Source organism: Typopeltis vanoorti, chromosome 25 (assembly GCF_054136105.1).
Source record: "Typopeltis vanoorti isolate ZY-2024b chromosome 25, IOZ_Tvanoo_1.0, whole genome shotgun sequence".
In the NCBI taxonomy this organism is placed as follows: Eukaryota; Metazoa; Arthropoda; class Arachnida; order Uropygi; family Thelyphonidae; genus Typopeltis; species Typopeltis vanoorti.
Genome location: NC_143573.1, coordinates 25,583,528 through 25,602,423, shown reverse-complemented (window position 1 = coordinate 25,602,423; position 18,896 = coordinate 25,583,528). Strand labels below are relative to the sequence as shown.

The following is an 18,896-nucleotide window of genomic DNA, read 5'->3' as shown; positions in this document are numbered from 1 at the left end:
CACACACACACACAAAAGATTATCAATATATATATATACACACACAAAAGATTATCAAAATTAAAGAATCCCTATTAAATGCCTTGCTAAGTGCCACCCAGTGATCCAAATGTTGTAACTTTGCAGGAATATATTCTGAGTCATGCAGAAGCGATATCTGACAAAAAAAGTAGTTTCAAAATTCACCACCAGGGATGATGTATGATGTACCGAATGTAGATTTAGCAATTTTTCTGCATGTTTAAGAAGGAGGAAAGCGACACAAGCAAAAATAACAAATTTATTCAATTCAATTCCATTTATTCAATGCCCAATGTATGCCACAAACTGTATCCTTTGCACAGTGTGTTCAAAGGCAGAATGCAGCTGGTTGGGACTTATGTTGTGCAAATGCTGTGTCATGCTGTTTTTCAGGGCTTGCAAGTTATCAAGTTATCCTGATAAACCTGTCTTTGAGAAATCCTCACAGCTAGAACTCATAGGGAAGTCAGATCAGGTAAACGAGGCAGCCATGCAGTGGGAAACGCACGACAGATCACTCTGGTTTCCATGAAATGTTCTCGAATTATACGGATCGACCGATGTGTGAAGGGGACCCATCTTGCATGAACATGACTAAATCCATGCATAGACGCTACTGTTGTAACTTTGGCACAAAAAATTGTTTATCATATCGCGATACCGCTCGGCAGTAACTGAGAAGATCACAGGAGCCGACTGGCGAATGTCCAATGACCCAATGATAAACGAAGCTGTAAACCCGCACCAGACAGTAGCAAAATTCGCATGCGGATTTTGCGTGGCCCTTACCCCGAAATTGTGGGTATTCAACGGGAAAGTGAGCCTCATCTCTCCACAAAATCATCCACAGCTACGCAGCGACCAACTCCATTCGATTAATAAATGTAAAGGCGAATATCCATCAACCTTCTAAGTCTTGCAGGCACAACTCCTGTGTCAAGGTTTGAGTAGAAATGTAGAATCATCATAGAATTTTCGAGACTTACGTAAGGCATATCCATGTATCGTGATATAGCATGTGCGCTAGAGGAACCAACCCTGTTATTCATGGCCTGCCCTACAATAGCAGTAGCATCTTCATTCAGTTGTGAGCTGACTGGTTTGTGACCTCCGCCATGTTTAACTCCCAACGATCTCATTTCTTCAAGACGACTAATCATTCATCGCAGAGCACATGGAGATAGTGGACTTCGTCGACCTGGCAAGATTAAAACTAAACATTTAGTAAACATATCCATGCCTCTTGAAAAGCGCAGAGTACAGCAACATCATTACAATTGTTTAAGTAACACCATTTCATGTGCAAATCATTTTGGGTCAAGGTCAGTGTCATCACTGTGGATGGTATTAACAATCAGAATGAAAGGAAAAATCCCACGCCCATCGTTTTAAACCCTCCTGGTACTTGCCCAGTTGCGTGATATGCAAATCCCATGCATTTAGTGTTTATAACCCCTGGTGGTGAATTTTGGACCCCCCCTCTCTCAGATATCACTTCCGCATGACGTACAATGTATTACTGCGAAGTTTCGCAGTATTTGGATCACGGATGTGCTCCGCAAAGCCGTAAACGTGGACACTTTAATTTTGATCACCGTGTGTGTGTGTATATACACACATACCAGACCTTTATATATAAGAAGCGAAGTCCATCATATAAAAAAATATTATTACACATCACCCTTATCACTCACAATGTGTTATGAACGATACCTTGTTTTAGAAGTGAAGCCTATCTCATTTAAAATCGTATTTTGCAACATGAAAAGTAATGTGAAAGGCTAAGCAGTTATTCCCCCCCCCAGCAGCATTGACTCTAAGCAGAGTGAATATTCAATTGATAAATTGAATTAAGGGAAAATGTGAGAGTGATACATGGTTAAATACCTTTTTGACTTTTCTTTGGTATATTCGTTAGCTCCTCCTACTCTAGCAACTGCACGCGCCTTCTAGCGGTTATTCCTGTGCTTGAAATAGTCGATGGTTGTGACCTATATCTACCTTGGTTCTGAGTTCATCGTTGGTGTTTTAAGAGGCATGGATATGTTTACAGAATTTTTAGTTTTAATCTGTGGTGAACAACGCAAATTACAATGTTCGGATTTATTATAACCCAGGGATAGATATTTTGGATATCTTTTATAAGAGGATATCATGGGCTCCACTAACATACAACAGCTATTTAAATGATGCTCGTGCCGGCTTCGAGCATCCCGGCTTACCGTAGGTCTCGCCGAATTGTTTAGAAGTTATGGTTGTCATGATTCAGTTAGGTATAAAAACCTATGAATTTTACACTACATTTTTTATTGTTTTTAAAAATCTCGTTAAATATACTAGATATGGCTTTTATGATGTCGGTGATTATGAACTTTTCCCCCACGATTATTGGAATTATCGCCAAACTTGAACTGCTTAATTAGTGAGTCTCTGTATTTATTCTCTTTCTTCTGTCATGTCGTCAAAAGATAGTAAACTTGGATTGGAAACGTCTCCGCCACTTATTCAGAATTCTAAAGAACATCAACATTGTTCGAAAGCAGCCTCAGTACCGGATTCAACATCTAGAAATATGTGTAGCAATGACAGTGAAGAAGTTAGTTTGCCTGAAGGAGATGGATCACAATTAGAGAATCAGATGGGTTCTCCGGCTACGAAGAGCAGTGATAGCAAACACCGTTGTGGGGTTCTCCAAAGGCCGAAATCGGTATCATTCCACAGTGGCTCTAGTCTCCCAGCGGAGCGCAAAATTTCAAACGGTAAGTTAAGAAGGATATTCATTATCACAGCAGTGCATGATTTTTGTTGCGGTTTTTTGTTTATTATCATTATTATGGGTGCCATAGAGTTCCTAGACACATCGTGAGAGGCCCTAAACATCATGGCAAGCACTATCCAGCATTCAAGCTGCGTTTTCAAGAACTGTAACAAGCAAGAGTGATCGAATTTTTATAAAAATAATTAATAAAAAATTAGGTGTTTATTGTAGTATCAGAGAGTATCTCCCATTCACTAAACCACCATACAAAATTCCACAAGATGGAGGCTCAAAACATTAAGGATAGGAGAGGTTTCAAGAGTAGAGAGACATTAAAAAAAAAAAAGTTAAAAATCATAGTTATGACTCCTTCGCTGAACACGAGCATATTTTTAACATGAAATTTAAGTAGGTTTGTTCTTCTCCCTCTTTTACTGATTGCATAATAATTTGATCATGATACCCTTATCAAACACTTAGCTAATGCATTATACTAGACAAGAAGTTATGATATTGTTTAAATCTTTATTCAAGCATTAGACAACTTGTACATGAAGTTTTCATCATGACTAAGTTCCTTGTATGTGGGTTAATACCCTCGCATCACACTGCATTATTATCATATAGAGCATAGCATATTTCCTTTTGTACATGCATGTGCTGTGCATTATGGGAAAGTTTACTGCCTATACTGGTTTAGATTGTTATATAAAAGTATGGAGGGTGTCCAAAAACTCTGAGTGATCTAAAAGATTACTGTACATTCTTCAGAATGCTCAGCAGTGGCTTTGCCTGATGACAGTATGCCAAACCATGGCATTGTATAGCAGCAGGTAAAAACATACCATCAAGTCAAGCTTTAGCCAACAGGAGACATTTTACTTGTTGAGCAAGCACGCTCTGATAAATATTGTTCAGGGTTGCATCAGTAGGATCTAAACCACAGGCCAGTGCCCACAGGACTACAGTGATGAAGGTCACATCACATGGATCTAGATCCATGGTGATGCTGAGAGCCAAATCATTGCATCAGTAATACATATCGATGTGAAATCATCTGCCTGTTTATAAAAGTAGCCTAGTTGAATGTGCAAACATTGTTCATGCTTAAGGTAAAGGATTTAAAGAAAAATGTAATTTCTTGTTTAGTATAATTCACCTTGTAACCAAGCAAGAAAAACTTTATACTTCGTTGATGATAAAGCAAAGTTTACTGAAATTAAATTTAAAATTTTTTACCTGTAAGAAAAAAAAAATTGCATTTTTCCTACAGAGAAGTTTAATTTATAGAAATAAATGCTTGAAAACTTATGTCTTTCATATTTCTTGCTTTGTGACACCTGGTCTAGTTATAATGGCACCAAGTTTGGATTCTTATCCAAACCATCCCTGACGAAGTAGAATACTTAGTAGTTCATGAATAGAAGAGCCTTGCCAAACATTTCTGTTCCTTTTATTATTATAACTATTATTTTCTTATTGCTGTAGGAATTTGGTTGGAATACATATAATACTTATCATCATTACTGATCCTCCTTGAGCAAAACAACAACAAAAAAAAAAAAAAAAGCCCCAAACAAAACAGATTTCTTATTTAAAATTGCTTTTTCTCTCATATCACACATAAGCCTTTCATTTCCAGTTTAATATTTAGTTTTCTTCCCTATGGGTAAATCACAGTAGCTACCAGCAAGCTATATTGGGTCATTTACAGCATTAACAGTGACATATTAAATTCATTCAGAGAATATAATGTTCCATGTTCACTACTTACATTGGCACCATTTATCACTTGTTTGCTGTTGATTTAGTTCATTACTTGTTCTTTGCGCATTTTCCAACGTTAGACACATGTTCTGTTTCTGTTGTCCTTTCTACTGCATGATCTACAGTGTTAGTTTGATAAACTCTTACCATTTTGTGTTCCACAATCATTACTTTATTTTCTTGTAAATGTAATAACAAGCATTATAGGTTTAAGAAAATATTCAAAAGCTTGTTCAGAGTAGGCTTTTATACCTGTTTTCTATACATATAATTTTGCAAATCATTCCCTTCCTCTTCTGATTTGATAAGATTCTGGTATTGCTTTAGATAGTTGTGCATTTTCTTTATTTAATTTCGTTCATCCTCAAATAGAGTGAGTTCCCCTCTCTGCAGGCATTTAATGCAAATTCTGTAAACTCCTAAGTAAATGCCATTTATTTAAACATTATCTGCCATAAACAATTCATCATTTATGGATGTATGTGTGTATTTACAGAACCCTTTAGCATGCTTCCAGAAAGAAAATTTATTGTTACCCCGAATAAAAAAAATAATCCTGCCACCTCTCTCTGGGATCTAACATGCTTTAGTTGGAAAGTTCTATATATAGAACTTTTCTTATAAGGGGCAGATGTAGTAAATTCTTGTGATTGAGCCTTAGAGGCTAATTATGAGCAAAAAAAAAAAAAACTTGTAAGATGGTCCCACCTAAACTGTTGGTGTCTCTTGTATGATATACAAGAGACACTAACAATCAATTTCAATCCCAACTTAATATTTTCAAATTAAATATTTTTTTTGGGGTAATCATCAACTGTGATAAACCACATTTGAGTAACTTTCAGTATATGCAGTAGGTGTGTAAATTTAGTCACTGTTCCATGTTAATCACCTACACTGTTATATATGTTGTCATTGTACTCTTGCTAAATATTATTATTGTTGTTGTTGAGATATTATTATTACTACAGTAACCTCTGTGGAATCAGTAGACACATCAGGAAGCCCACTCAACTAGCAGTGTGTCTATTATGATGAACTTTGAAATTATTTGCACTCCCTACATTTACAATGCACTCCGACAATGCGTTCCACTCGCCAACAGCTTTCCATGTAAAAAAATTACTCCTCGCATCCTTCACCACATCTTTATACAACTTCCTGGGTGTGGCTTCTCATTCTTACCATCTCTTATAATTCCTTCTGTATTTATCTGGTAGAATCCCTTAACCAACTTGAAGGTCTCTATCATATCACTTTTCCTCTAATCTACCAAACTCTGTAATCAACCTTTCCACAACCATTCTGCATGACCAACACTAGAGACCTGATACACTTTGGTCATTCATCTTAGGGAACCAAATTTCAACTGAACAGCCCATGTGTTCTCGGACCAGTGCCTTTTTATATAGAGTCACCACTATCTCCTTATCCATACATATCAATGTACTTTTTATTATAGAAGAAATAAGATGGACAGTTTTTCAACACTTGTAATGTGCCCTTGGAACTTTAGTTCTCTCTACCACCACCCACCATGATCCCAAATCTCATCCACTTCCTAAGTACAGCTCTGCCGGTACAATACGTAGCCTTATATCACTGCACCCCAAAGTGTAACAACTTGTATTTATTAATATTAAAACTACAAAAGCACTCAATCTGTCCAAGCTAAAAGTCAGTTCAGATCTTCCTGTAGAGAATTAACATCAGCAATAATCCTGATAATTCTACCTAACTTTGTATCATCAGCAAACATTTGAAGATCCCCAGTCAGTCAGTCAACATGAAATATCGTTAACAAATAAGTTAAACAGCAGGAGCTCAAGAACAGAACTCTGAGGCACATCAGTGGTCACCTTCCTTTTTTGAGACACTAGTCCATCATACACAACTTTTTTCAGAAAGTCAATCTTCAGTCCATCTAATCAGTCTATTATCCAATCCCATCTTCTGCAGCTTATGCACCAATCTGTAATGTGGTAATCTAAGTTTTAAAAGAGGTAAACCGTGAGTAGACATAACTATACAAATAAATAACGGAAAACTCACGTAGAAATATTATTTAATAGTATAATTTTCGCCTGTGTGTCACAGGCATCTTCAGTACAATTAGGCACAAAAATTAAACACTAACTGACAATTCCAAAAAACGCCACCTAAGTAGCTGGTGTAAGATAACTAAAAAGGTCAATAACTTTCCTTAAAAAAAAAAAAAAAAAAAAAAAAAAAAATTTAATACAATAAAAAGTTAGGAAAGATTAGCTGATTTGTAAAGTACTATCTCCCATAAAGGGGATAGACGTAAGCCGTCGGATCTGTTTAAGTTAGGAGAATGAAGTAGAGTTTCACATGCTTCTTTATAAAGGCGTTCCATGAGAAACTGACTTTTGTGAAGAACTCTTGTCTTTCTCCAATGAACTCTGTGTCTAGTGAAGATGGCATGTTCTGCAAGTCCAGACTTTTCAGCTTTAAAGTATTCAATATAAGATTGGTGTTCTTCTAGCCGAATGGAGGCAGATCTTCCCGTTTGTCCGAAATAACATAATCCACAAGAGCACGGAATCTGGTAGACACCTGGATGATTAAGATGTGGAAGCTTGTCCTTTGGAGAAGCAAGAAAGGTGGAGATTTTTCTAAACGGTCGAAAGGCAACAAAAATATTCAGTGGTTTTAAAATTTTTGCTATACGTTCACTGATGCCTTGTATATAAGGGATGGTAATGCGCGTTATTTCCTCTGTGTTTGAAGAGGGAGACATTAAATCTACTCAAAGTTCTTTTAATGAAGCAATTCTTATAGCCATTAGATAGAAAGGAAGAAGTTATATATCGTATTTCTTTCTGTAAAAGATCGTCTGTAGAACAAAAGGAGTGGGCCCGATGAACCAGTGTTTTAATAGTTCCTGCCTTTTGACTGGGATGGTGATGAGATTCCGCATGGATATAGTGGCCTGTATGAGTCTTCTTTCTATAAACTGAGAAATGTAGGTTACCATCTGGTTGGCGAAGAATTAGAAGATCTAAAAAGGCTAACTGCTTATTTGATTCTACTTCTAGGGTAAACTTGATCCTAGGATGAAATGCGTTTAACTTATCCTAGGATCAAGTTTACCCTAGAAGTAGAATCAAATAAGCAGTTAGCCTTTTTAGATCTTCTAATTCTTCGCCAACCAGATGGTAACCTACATTTCTCAGTTTATAGAAAGAAGACTCATACAGGCCACTATATCCATGCGGAATCTCATCACCATCCCAGTCAAAAGGCAGGAACTATTAAAACACTGGTTCATCGGGCCCACTCCTTTTGTTCTACAGACGATCTTTTACAGAAAGAAATACGATATAACTTCTTCCTTTCTATCTAATGGCTATAAGAATTGCTTCATTAAAAGAACTTTGAGTAGATTTAATATGTCTCCCTCTTCAAACACAGAGGAAATAACGTGCATTACCATCCCTTATGTACAAGGCATCAGTGAACGTATAGCAAAAATTTTAAAACCACTGAATATTTTTGTTGCCTTTCGACCGTTTAGAAAAATCTCCACCTTTCTCGCTTCTCCAAAGGACAAGCTTCCACATCTTAATCATCCAGGTGTCTACCAGATTCCGTGCTCTTGTGGATTATGTTATTTCGGACAAACGGGAAGATCTGCCTCCATTCGGCTAGAAGAACACCAATCTTATATTGAATACTTTAAAGCTGAAAAGTCTGGACTTGCAGAACATGCCATCTTCACTAGACACAGAGTTCATTGGAGAAAGACAAGAGTTCTTCACAAAAGTCAGTTTCTCATGGAACGCCTTTATAAAGAAGCATATGAAACTCTACTTCATTCTCCTAACTTAAACAGATCCGACGGCTTACGTCTATCCCCTTTATGGGAGATAGTACTTTACAAATCAGCTAATCTTTCCTAACTTTTTATTGTATTAAATTTTTTTTTTTTTTTTTTTTTTTTTTTTTTTTTTTTTTTTTAGGAAAGTTATTGACCTTTTTAGTTATCTTACACCAGCTACTTAGGTGGCGTTTTTTGGAATTGTCAGTTAGTGTTTAATTTTTGTGCCTAATTGTACTGAAGATGCCTGTGACACACAGGCGAAAATTATACTATTAAATAATATTTCTACGTGAGTTTTTCCGTTATTTATTTGTATAGTTATGTGGTAATCTATCGAATGACTTTTAGAAGTCCCAAGAAAAATCACCATATATTAATCTCCCTTATTCATTGCACTCATCACCTTATCATAAAAATGTAAGCAGGTTGCTAAAACAAGACCTGCCCTTTATATACCCTTCTGACCATATAAATAATCTCATGTCCATCAACCAGGTCATGTATTCAATTTCTAACCAATTTCTCTAATACTTTGACCACAATTGCAGACCAGTCTATATAAGAGAGAATCCTTATAAATTCAAGAAACTATCAAAGTTGGTCCCAAGCAGAGGATTCAAAAACACCTGTTTTGATAGAAAACTAATGAAAAATTTTTCCTTTAAGAAAAATTTTTCACACTAAGCTCTTTTATGGAGGAATTAGTCTACATATTTCTTTTTCGATTTCTTAAGTAGTACCTAGTTTGAATAAAACTTGTTTCCTTATTATGACTTGTGCATTTATTCTCATTCTCTTTCTCATTAAATTTCTTGTTACCTTCATTATCAAATTCAGCTTGTCTTCTATGTCTGTAGTATGGGACTGTCCGAATTCAATTCATGTTCTGCATTAATACTACTGTGTTTTGGTTGTTTTGTAATATTTGTGTTCCTTCTGTAATTACTTTTTCTATGGTAATTCCTTTCTTTTCCCCATATTGCCTCTAGAGAATCTCCTAGGCAGACTAATTTGTCAGGTCCCTTCTTGAACAATTTCAATCGGTCTGAGTGGACAATTAGAGTTCTTTTCAATCCTGTAGATTCTCTTATTCGAAAGTTGACAGGTCTTTTCAACAATTTCATAAGGTCCTATTGCACATTTTCCAAACTTTCCTGTTTTCTTGTTACTATGCTCTTGTCGTAAAAGTACTAAGTTTCCAGGTTTTAATTCCTTGTAGTTTCTTAGTTTATTTGCATAGGCTCTAGCCTTTTGTGAGCTGTTTTGACTGGCTTCTGCTGCTAGGTCATATGCAACTTTGTTTTCAGAGATTATATTGTTAAGGTACTCATCAATGTCTGGGAATCCTGAGTTTGCATGCGAGTCCTTGAAATCACTGGGAAACAGTGGTTCAAAACCATATAAAACTACAGCAGGGGCTTCTTTTATAGCAGCATGCAGGGCTGTTCTACAGGCAGAAAGGGTGTGTGGAAGGAAATTATCCCAATTATATAAGTGATTATCTGCAAGTTTGGATAGGGTTTGTTTCAGGGTACGATTCATCCTTTCACACATTCCATTTCCTTGCGGGTGATAGGGAGTAATGAAAAGCTTTTTTATCTTCAATAATTTACATAATTGAAGCATAACTTCAGCTGTAAAGTTTGAACCTTGATCAGTGAGGAGTGTTTGGGGGTTTCATATCTTGAAATGATCATCTTAAATGATCATTTCAAGATATGAAACTTGTCAGCCACTGTTTGTGCAGTTTGATTCTTCATAGCTGTGGCTTCTGGAAACCTAGAGAACATATCTATTACAACAAGTATATACTTGTTTCCTTTAGAGGTAGTAGGGAGTGGACCTATAATGTCCATGGCTATAGCTTGAAAAGGGTGACTAGGAATAGACTGCAAAAAAGGAGTGTTCCTCCAAGATTCTCTCCCAATTTTTGATTCGTCGATATATTCCTCCCCATGTTGGATCTAATTTTTGTGCATCTATAATGGAGAATTTGCTCCAATTCTGAAGGTGTGGGGGGTTTTCTTGTGTTTTCTTCTCCCTCATTTGCCTTGGCTATCAAGTTCATTATCTTTCCTTTTGCACTGGTACTTTCATCTACTTTATCATCTAAGGCCCTGAATAAGTAGTCGGCAACTACATTAAGTTTTCCAGGAATATAACATATCTGTATTTGGAACTCTTGTAATTCTAAGGCCCATCAAATAATCCTTTGGTTTTTATCCTTCATTGTGGATAAAAAAGTTAGGGGTTTATGGTCCGATCTTAAAAAAATTTCTTGTCCCAGTAACATGTATCTGAATTTCCTTAAGGCATGCACAATAGCTAGTGCTTCTTTTTCAATAACTGAGTAATTTTTTTCTGATGCAGATAGTTTTCTACTTAGGAATGCAATGGGTCTAATTTCTTCTTTATTCTTTTGTTCTATTACAGCTGCAATGGTGTCATTCGAGGCATCTGCTGCAAGATAGAAGGGTTCTCCAAGAGTGGGATGAGTGAGCACAGGAGATCTAGTTAATGCTAAATTTAAGGATTTATGCGCAGATTCCTGTTCCTTTCCCCAAATGAACTTTTCCCCCTTTTTAGTTAATTTAATTATGGGCTCCATTATTTGAGAACAATTTGGAATAAATTTTCTATAGAAGTTTACCATTCCTAAGTACCTTCGTACTTGTCTCACAGAGGTGGGTATTTTCGCTCTTAGAATGGCAGAGATGTTTTCTTGAGTGGGGATTATTCCAGCCTCACTGACAACATGTCCTAGGTATTCAATTTTCTTCATGAAGAATTTACATTTTGAGCACTTCAACGATAGATGTGACAAATTTAGTCTATTTAATACATTATCTAAAATTTCTTCATGTGATGTTAAGTCTGGGGTGTAAATTAATAGCTCATCTTGGAAACATATGACTCCCTTTCCTAACATGTCTGAGAGTACAGTGTTCATCAGACACTGAAAACTCATAGCTGAATTTCTGGCCCCTTGAGGAAGCCGACAGAGTTGGTATTTTTGCCATCGAGTGGTAAAGGCAAAAAACTGTCTGTCCTCCTTTCTAAGAGGTATCTGGAAATAGCCAGAGTTCAGGTCCAATTTTGAAAAGTATTTTGCTCCCTCTAGACTAGTCAGGAGCTCTTCTATGTTACATAGAGGAAAATCAATGGGCTTAGTGACCTTATTAATCTCACGCAGATCTAATATAAATCTCAGACTTCCATCAGGTTTTTCTACCAACAATAAAGGGCTATTCCATCTGGAATTAGACTTTTCTATGATCCCAGCTCTTTCATAATCATTCAGAAGGATCTGAAGTCTATCTAGATATTTAAGGGGGGTTTTGTACTGCTTAGTGTAGATAGGCATTTCTGAAGTGATTTCAATGGAATGCTCTACTTTACTTTGTTTGTACAGGTCAATGAGCTAATATCTTCAGTGAATGTTTGGGGATATTTTTGGAAAATTGATAGAATGAATTTCCTTATTTCTACTCTATCGGTTTTTGATTCTGCTAAATTAATAGCTTCGTGCAACAATTTTCTTTTTTTTATCACTTAATCCGTCTTCAAGGTTTAAGGTTTCAATCTCCATCTTGTTACATAGTTCCTTTTTATTGTCTTCATTGTATATTGATTGATAACTCACGCCACACAAGGAAATGGTTTCAGAGGCAAAGTCACACAGGAATTTATTTTTCTCTAGGAAATCAAGTCCTAGTATGATCTGGTCATTCGTGTCAGCAACTTCTGGAAGGATAATGAGTTCATGTGAGAACTCTACTGGAAAACAAGGTATGGAAATTTCAGCATTTATTTTTCTTGTGGCAATCAGTTCAATTTTAGCAATTCCCGTGATTTTTACTGGTTTCTGAATTAGGGTGATGTTATCAGAAAAATCATCAACAAGCTTATTCACCATGGAGTTAGAAATAACTGATATATGGGCTCCAGTATCTAAAAGAATATTGCATGGAATTCTTCCAATCAGACCTTGCACAAGAGTTAAAGGTAACTCACCATTCTCTTTGGCCATTGTCACACTTTGCATTCTATGGGAATCGTAGTCTAGTGAACCTGGTTTGTTACTCAAGGTGGTAGAGTTATCTACATTGACTTCCTCATTCTTAATCTCTTTCCTTTTTTTACAGTTTGGAAAGTATTCAAGAATTGGTAAAGGTGTAAGTTGATCATTACAGTCCTGCATAAATGATTGTCTCATGGAGTATATTTGTTGAATTTCCTCCAATATTTTCTCTCTTTCTTTGGCCAGACTATAACATGCTTCTAAACTGACAGCCTTTTTTTTTTGTAAGTGACCTCTCTTAAATTTTTATGCAATCCCAGTTGAAATTGTTGAAACACAATCCAATCTAAGTGAGGTTTTTCTGTAGGGGACACCTTCATAGATTTAGCAATGTTCACCAATCTGTTAAAATAATTAGTCACATCTTCTTTGTCATCTTGTATGCATTCGTGGAGCTCTATAAGGGTTCGAAGGTTGCACTTAGTATGGTAAAATCTAGAGATTAGTTCGTCCTTAAATTTCTTGTATTTTAATGTTTCCTTAAGAATAGGGGATGAATTAAAATATGTTCTAGCCTTGCCTATTAATTTACTTCTGAGTAAAATTAACAGTTGAAATCCATCCAATTTTCTATTTCTCTAAGTTTTTCAACATAAGTAAAAAAGGACAGTACATCATCTGATTCTTCACCTGAAAACCGAGGAAAAACTTGTTGTGGGTTTACTGTACGAAAAAATTCACTATCTTCCATTTTAGAACTTGATGAAACTGCCATATTAATCTATTAACAATAACTTTAAAAAAAAAGAATCCTAAAATAATTTCTCAGTTTGCCTGATTCTAGTTTACAACCAATTCACTTGATGCACTTAATTTATCTTTAAATTCTCCTTACTATTACAAAATTTAATACTTAATATTACAATCTTTTTTAGTGAATTCAAATCCTGCCGACTGCACCATTTTGTTGGATCCTAGTTCTTCTTAATCTATACCTTGGATCCGACATGACTACTATTACGATGTTCTTAACTAATTGATAAGTTGTGAGTTGATTTCTAATTCAAATATAAAGAAAATTTATATTTAAAGACTGTGCCACTTTATATCTGAATCAGTTCAAGAATTGAAGATAAACCAACTCTCAACTACCCTTCCTTTATATGTTGTTATTATATATACTGGCCGAGTATATTTAACTTACTTAATTCACCCACTTTGGTTCGAATAATTTATGAATGATGCAGTAAAAGAGATTCAGGCAAAATACAACTTTAGATAAACAAAAACAAACATTTAATTTTAAAATCACAAATTTTACACTTAAGATCAAATCACTAATTAAGTTATTATAAACACTTCAGCCTTTCTGATCATACTGTCATACAAACTCAGACAATGGTAAATTTGTTATCTCTAATACAGTCTTCTCACAGTTCTTTAAGTTCCAAATACAATAAAATCGCAGTAATACCACTTTACAAGAAAACACTTTTAATTTTACACTTCAGTTAATTCTCACCAATAGTTACTGTTAAATATAAGGAAATTCTAGGATGAAACTCTCACACTTCTCTGTATAGGAATATTAATGGTTGGAATAATCTTACCGATAATCTTTTTTCTTCACCTACTTATACGTAAATAAGTAGGTGAATAAGTAATAAATTCTTCTAAGCAATAATTGAATTAATCATCGGTCACAATACACATAAACAAACGTTGTTGCATAAAGTACTACTGATCACTCATGAAATAAGGCAACACACAATAATTCTTAACTTGAGGTTTTATATGCACAGTTGTTCATTCCTCCTGCATTCAAATAATTCTTTAGGCACTATAAATCTAAACACAGCTAATGGTAAACTTCAACTTTACAGCCTCTACTACTCTAGTAACTCTGTGCTTTATTTCAAGATTCTGTGTGTCCTTGACAGGTCGGCCCTGAATTTAAATCTCAACTCAAGTATCGCTAGTCTATTTAGTAGTCATTCAGCTGTCTTCCGTAGCTACAATTGTTATTTTACAACTTATTAGCTAACCGCCTCTCAACTAGTAGACTTTAATTAGCTGCTTGAGTGACTTGCCGACTCTCTATTATCGCACTGTGATTCTCGAATGCTCCGATTCCAACCTAATGCCAATCCTCTCTCTCTCTGTTTTCTTATTATTTTTATTTTCAGCGTTCTTTGCTTATATCTCCGTTTTTCCCGCCTAAATTCTTCTCGTGATCTCTTTAACTAATTCCTTTTTAGTAAACTTTCAGCTTTCTCCCCACGTTCTGTTCCAAAAACGTGCTCGCTCACTTACATATGTTTCCATGACAACCAAACAAAATATAATAAAATTGAGGTATTGCATAACGCTAAACTTCTACAAATAGGAATAAATAAAGAATATTTATATTTCAATTAATGCGCAGTTAAATTATCGAATACAAGTTCTTATAATATTAACATAATAATAATTAAAATAGCTTATTAATATTTAATACAGTCTTTTCATTATTAATACATATATCTTTGATTAAATAATTAAATATTAGATAAGGTTAAAGGTAGTTATATGAATATTAAATTATAAACAAGTTGTTTACATTAAATAATATTTACACAAGTCTTGCTTGGTATATGGTATATATGTTAAATGTGAATGAAAAAAAACAAAAATATACAAAACAATTTCATTCACAGTTTAACAGTTGGTCCCAAGCAGAGGGATTCAAAAACACCTGTTTTGATAGAAAAACCAGTGATATTTCTATAATGCTTATGATCATTAGATGAGGGAAAGGCATATACTGCAATTTTCTTAGACTTAGTGAAGGCATTTGACAGGGTGCCACATGATAAGCTGATATTTAAGTTGCAGCACATGGGTCTGGATGTCAGATTGGTCAACTGGATTCAGGATTGGCTGTCTGATAGGTATCAGAGAGTTGTGTATGGTGGAGCAGTTTCAAGGAGGCAGAGGGTTACAAGTGGGGTCCCACAGGGCTCAGTACTAGAACCTATATTGTTTAACCTTTATATCAGTGACATTGCCAGTGGATTGCAAGGGGATATTCAGTTGTTTGCGGATGATGCGAAGCTGGGAAGGATTATTAGTAATAGTGCAGATGTGGTAGCCCTGCAAGAGGATTTGAATAAGCTAGATAGATGGGCAAATGAATGGGGATGTCAGTTCAATGCAGCAAAATGTAAGGTCTTGAGGTTTGGGAAACATCGATGGGATGCTGCATTCTCTATGGGAGGAGTTATACTGGAGGAAGTAGGGGAGACAAGAGATCTGGGGTTGATGATTGATAGAAACCTGAAATTTAGGGGACATATTGCAAAGGTGGTGAAGGTAACACACGAGGATTGCTGCAATTATGAGGAGGACACTGACCTGCAGAGATAAAAGGGTTATCATTCCATTGTATAAGTCTCTGATCAGACCACACTTAGACTATTGTTCTCAGATTTGGTCCCCAGGATTTGAAGGGGATGAATTAACTGTGGAAAGGATACAAAGACGAATGACAAAGATGGTTTCAGGACTGTACAAGGATAGTTATGAGAATCGGCTGAGGGAATGTGGACTGCAGAGTTTGGTGGATAGAAGGAGAGGTGATATGATTGAGACTTTTAAACTGTTGAGAGATGGTTACAGGGTTGACACTGGGGAGTTCTCCCGCTTGGTTGAACAGTGGGAAGGAGTGATGACAAGAGGCCATCCCTGGAAGTTACGAAAGGAAACTGTGAGCAAGAGGGTGAGGAGTGGTTTCTTTGTGTGGAGGGTGGTTGAACCGTGTAATGCATTGCCTGATGGAGTGGTGAGAGCGAGAACGGTCAATGAGTTTAAGGAGTGGTATGATAGACTTAGTGTTTCTTAAGGGGGACACGATGAGTCTTTTGACTCCATGGATAATAATAATAATAATATTCTTATAGTACTTAGGATATTATACTCAAGCATAATAAATAGGCAATTTACAGATTGTTATTATTATAAACAGATTATTTACATAAATATCCTTTTTCATTTATAGTTTTTGTTCAAAGTATCATAGTCATCATTTAGTATGATATCAAAAATGCAATAATAGCATAAGCATACATGACATAAGGTAGTTATAATTAAACTAAATTTATAATAGTTTTAAATAACCAAAACCTCCCAATGCATGAATTTATTCCAGATGCTTTATCTAATAGACTAAAATCCAGAAGACCTGCCATAAAATATGCCCATAATCTTCTTCTTAGCTAGAATGACAGTATGGTGAGTAGGTGGGATGTACTATGGTCCCAAGCAGTATCACCTGAAGTTCGTAATTACATAAATATCTTCCAAAAACCATCTGGATTTGACCTGCCAAGGAATATATGGATGACAGCTAACAGGATTCGTACAGACCATGGTGTATGCGGAGACTTGCTTTCTAAGTAGGGTAAGATATCAAATCGCCACTGTCCCTGTGGAGCCGAGACCCAAACCATTTGCCATATAGTACAGGAATGTGAGATGACAGCATATCCACGTGACTTTAAGGATATCTTTGACCTATCCCCAGAGGCGATCAGTTGGTTTAAAAACCTAAATGTTAAAATATGATTAATCTTCTGTCTGATGCTTGTCATAAATTTCGTGTTTGTATCTGCTTGAATGTAGATGTTTTACTTTTTATTTATATTATCATATATGTGTATCTTATCTATATTCATGTGTATTTTATCTTATTGTCTTTTAACCATGTGTACATGCTATACAATAAATAAATATAATTAAACTATGCTGCTTTTTCTACCTCGTGATATTATATCTGCATTATGAATTCCTCTGTCATAAATGCTAGTTACTCCAAATTATACTGAAGATAACTATGATATTTTGAACACAAAAAAAAACAGGTTATTTTTAAGCAACGTGTCTATTTTCTTGTGCATTTATTTATTTTCTTGTATATATCAACTGATGTCTTAACAAAAATTCAGCAAATTTATATTACTTCAATTTTCATATGTTTTGAGCTGTACTCAGTTTGCTTAACTCATCAAATACAGTAGTCAAAATTTTTGCTAGTGTCCAGATGTGATTGTAGCCTTAGAGAATAGAATAAACTTCCTTGTGTTATAAGATTTTATTATTACTATTATTTGACACCTCCAAGGAGTCCAAAGACTCATCGAGGGAGGGCACCTACTCTACAACTCTGTCTCCACAACTCAATCCACCAACTACTGCATACCACATCATCTACACCAATGCCATCTACTGTTCACCACCACAACTAGTATTTTCACAGACAATCGCAGACATCCATGCCCACGGCTGGATTTGAACTCGCAGCCTTTTAGCTGGAGAGCAGATACGCTAACCCTAAGGCCACTGAGATTTGAGGTGAAAGTAAAATACTTGAACATTGGATCCTTTCTTTTAGTGTTGCACGGTGATCAGCATTGATTTTAGAAATTATGGACTTTACAACCATGCTATAAATAACTTTTAATTACCTGACGTTTCGATCTTCATATTAAGAATATCATCTAGGAGTATATACAAATATACAAGGACAAGCTAAGTTACATTACACACATTAAGCTAAAGAAACAATGATTTGATCATGGTTATTCTACTGGCATGACCTCTAGTGGGAAAAAAATTACAAATTAATTATTTAGGAACTACATCAAAGCTGAATTCTCTTTAAGATAACATGGAAAAAAAACATTCTTTCTTATAGATAGTCTTCTTTCAGTAACAATGATGTCCTATTTTTAACACTACAATTGTTATTTTAGATTTAGGATTCTGGATTATCTACAGTCCTGTTTATAGTTAACTCTTAGAGAGAAAGGTTCCATGGGTAGAATATGTGCCTTCCATATGAGTGGGATTTTTAGACCATCATTATTGTTCAGATTGGGGTGGTTGATAAGAATCTCTCAGGCTTCCTTAAATTTACATTTATACCATGTTTTGGTGTGATGTAAACAACTGGTGCTTTTCCAGTCAATTCTATGTAAAGTGTTCAGGGCATGATCAGAAAGGCCAGCTTCACCATAGTTATTATATTTAATGTGTCGTTTATGTTCCTTTTGTCTGATAGGAATTGTGTCCTGTTTCCCCTATATATTACAGGTGTAATTACAGACACAATCAATCAATGACACAATACTTCTTTTCAGAACAAATTCCCTCCAGATATTACGCCACTCTTTGCGCATGTATTACGTTCTGGTTATTTTGTTTGGTAAAATGCTTTCTACCTACAAAAAGAAGGCACAGCCATTATCCTGCCCTATTGCTAACTTTTATATAGAACATTTTGAGCAACATGATCTAGATTCCTCTCCTTTAAAACCCAAAGTTTGGCTTAGATACGTTGACGATGTTTTTGCGATCTGGTCCAATGGCTGCTAGACACTTCACTTAGCCACCTAAACAAACAACACAAATGCATACAGTTCACAATTGAGATCGAAAAACGGAACACA

The 18,896-nt window shown here is 35.5% G+C and overlaps 1 protein-coding gene across 1 annotated transcript in view; it reads left to right on the top strand.

Moving 5' to 3' along the window:
- The first annotated feature begins 2,017 nt into the window (after positions 1-2,017).
- Positions 2,018-18,896, top strand: part of LOC150092609 (inactive phospholipase C-like protein 1) — a 571,653-nt gene continuing 554,774 nt past the window's right edge. The window contains exon 1 of the mRNA XM_090414457.1: positions 2,018-2,780. Within this exon, the coding sequence (XP_090270583.1) occupies positions 2,477-2,780 (304 nt within the window). The 5' untranslated portion in view covers positions 2,018-2,476. The remainder of the gene's footprint in view (positions 2,781-18,896) is intronic.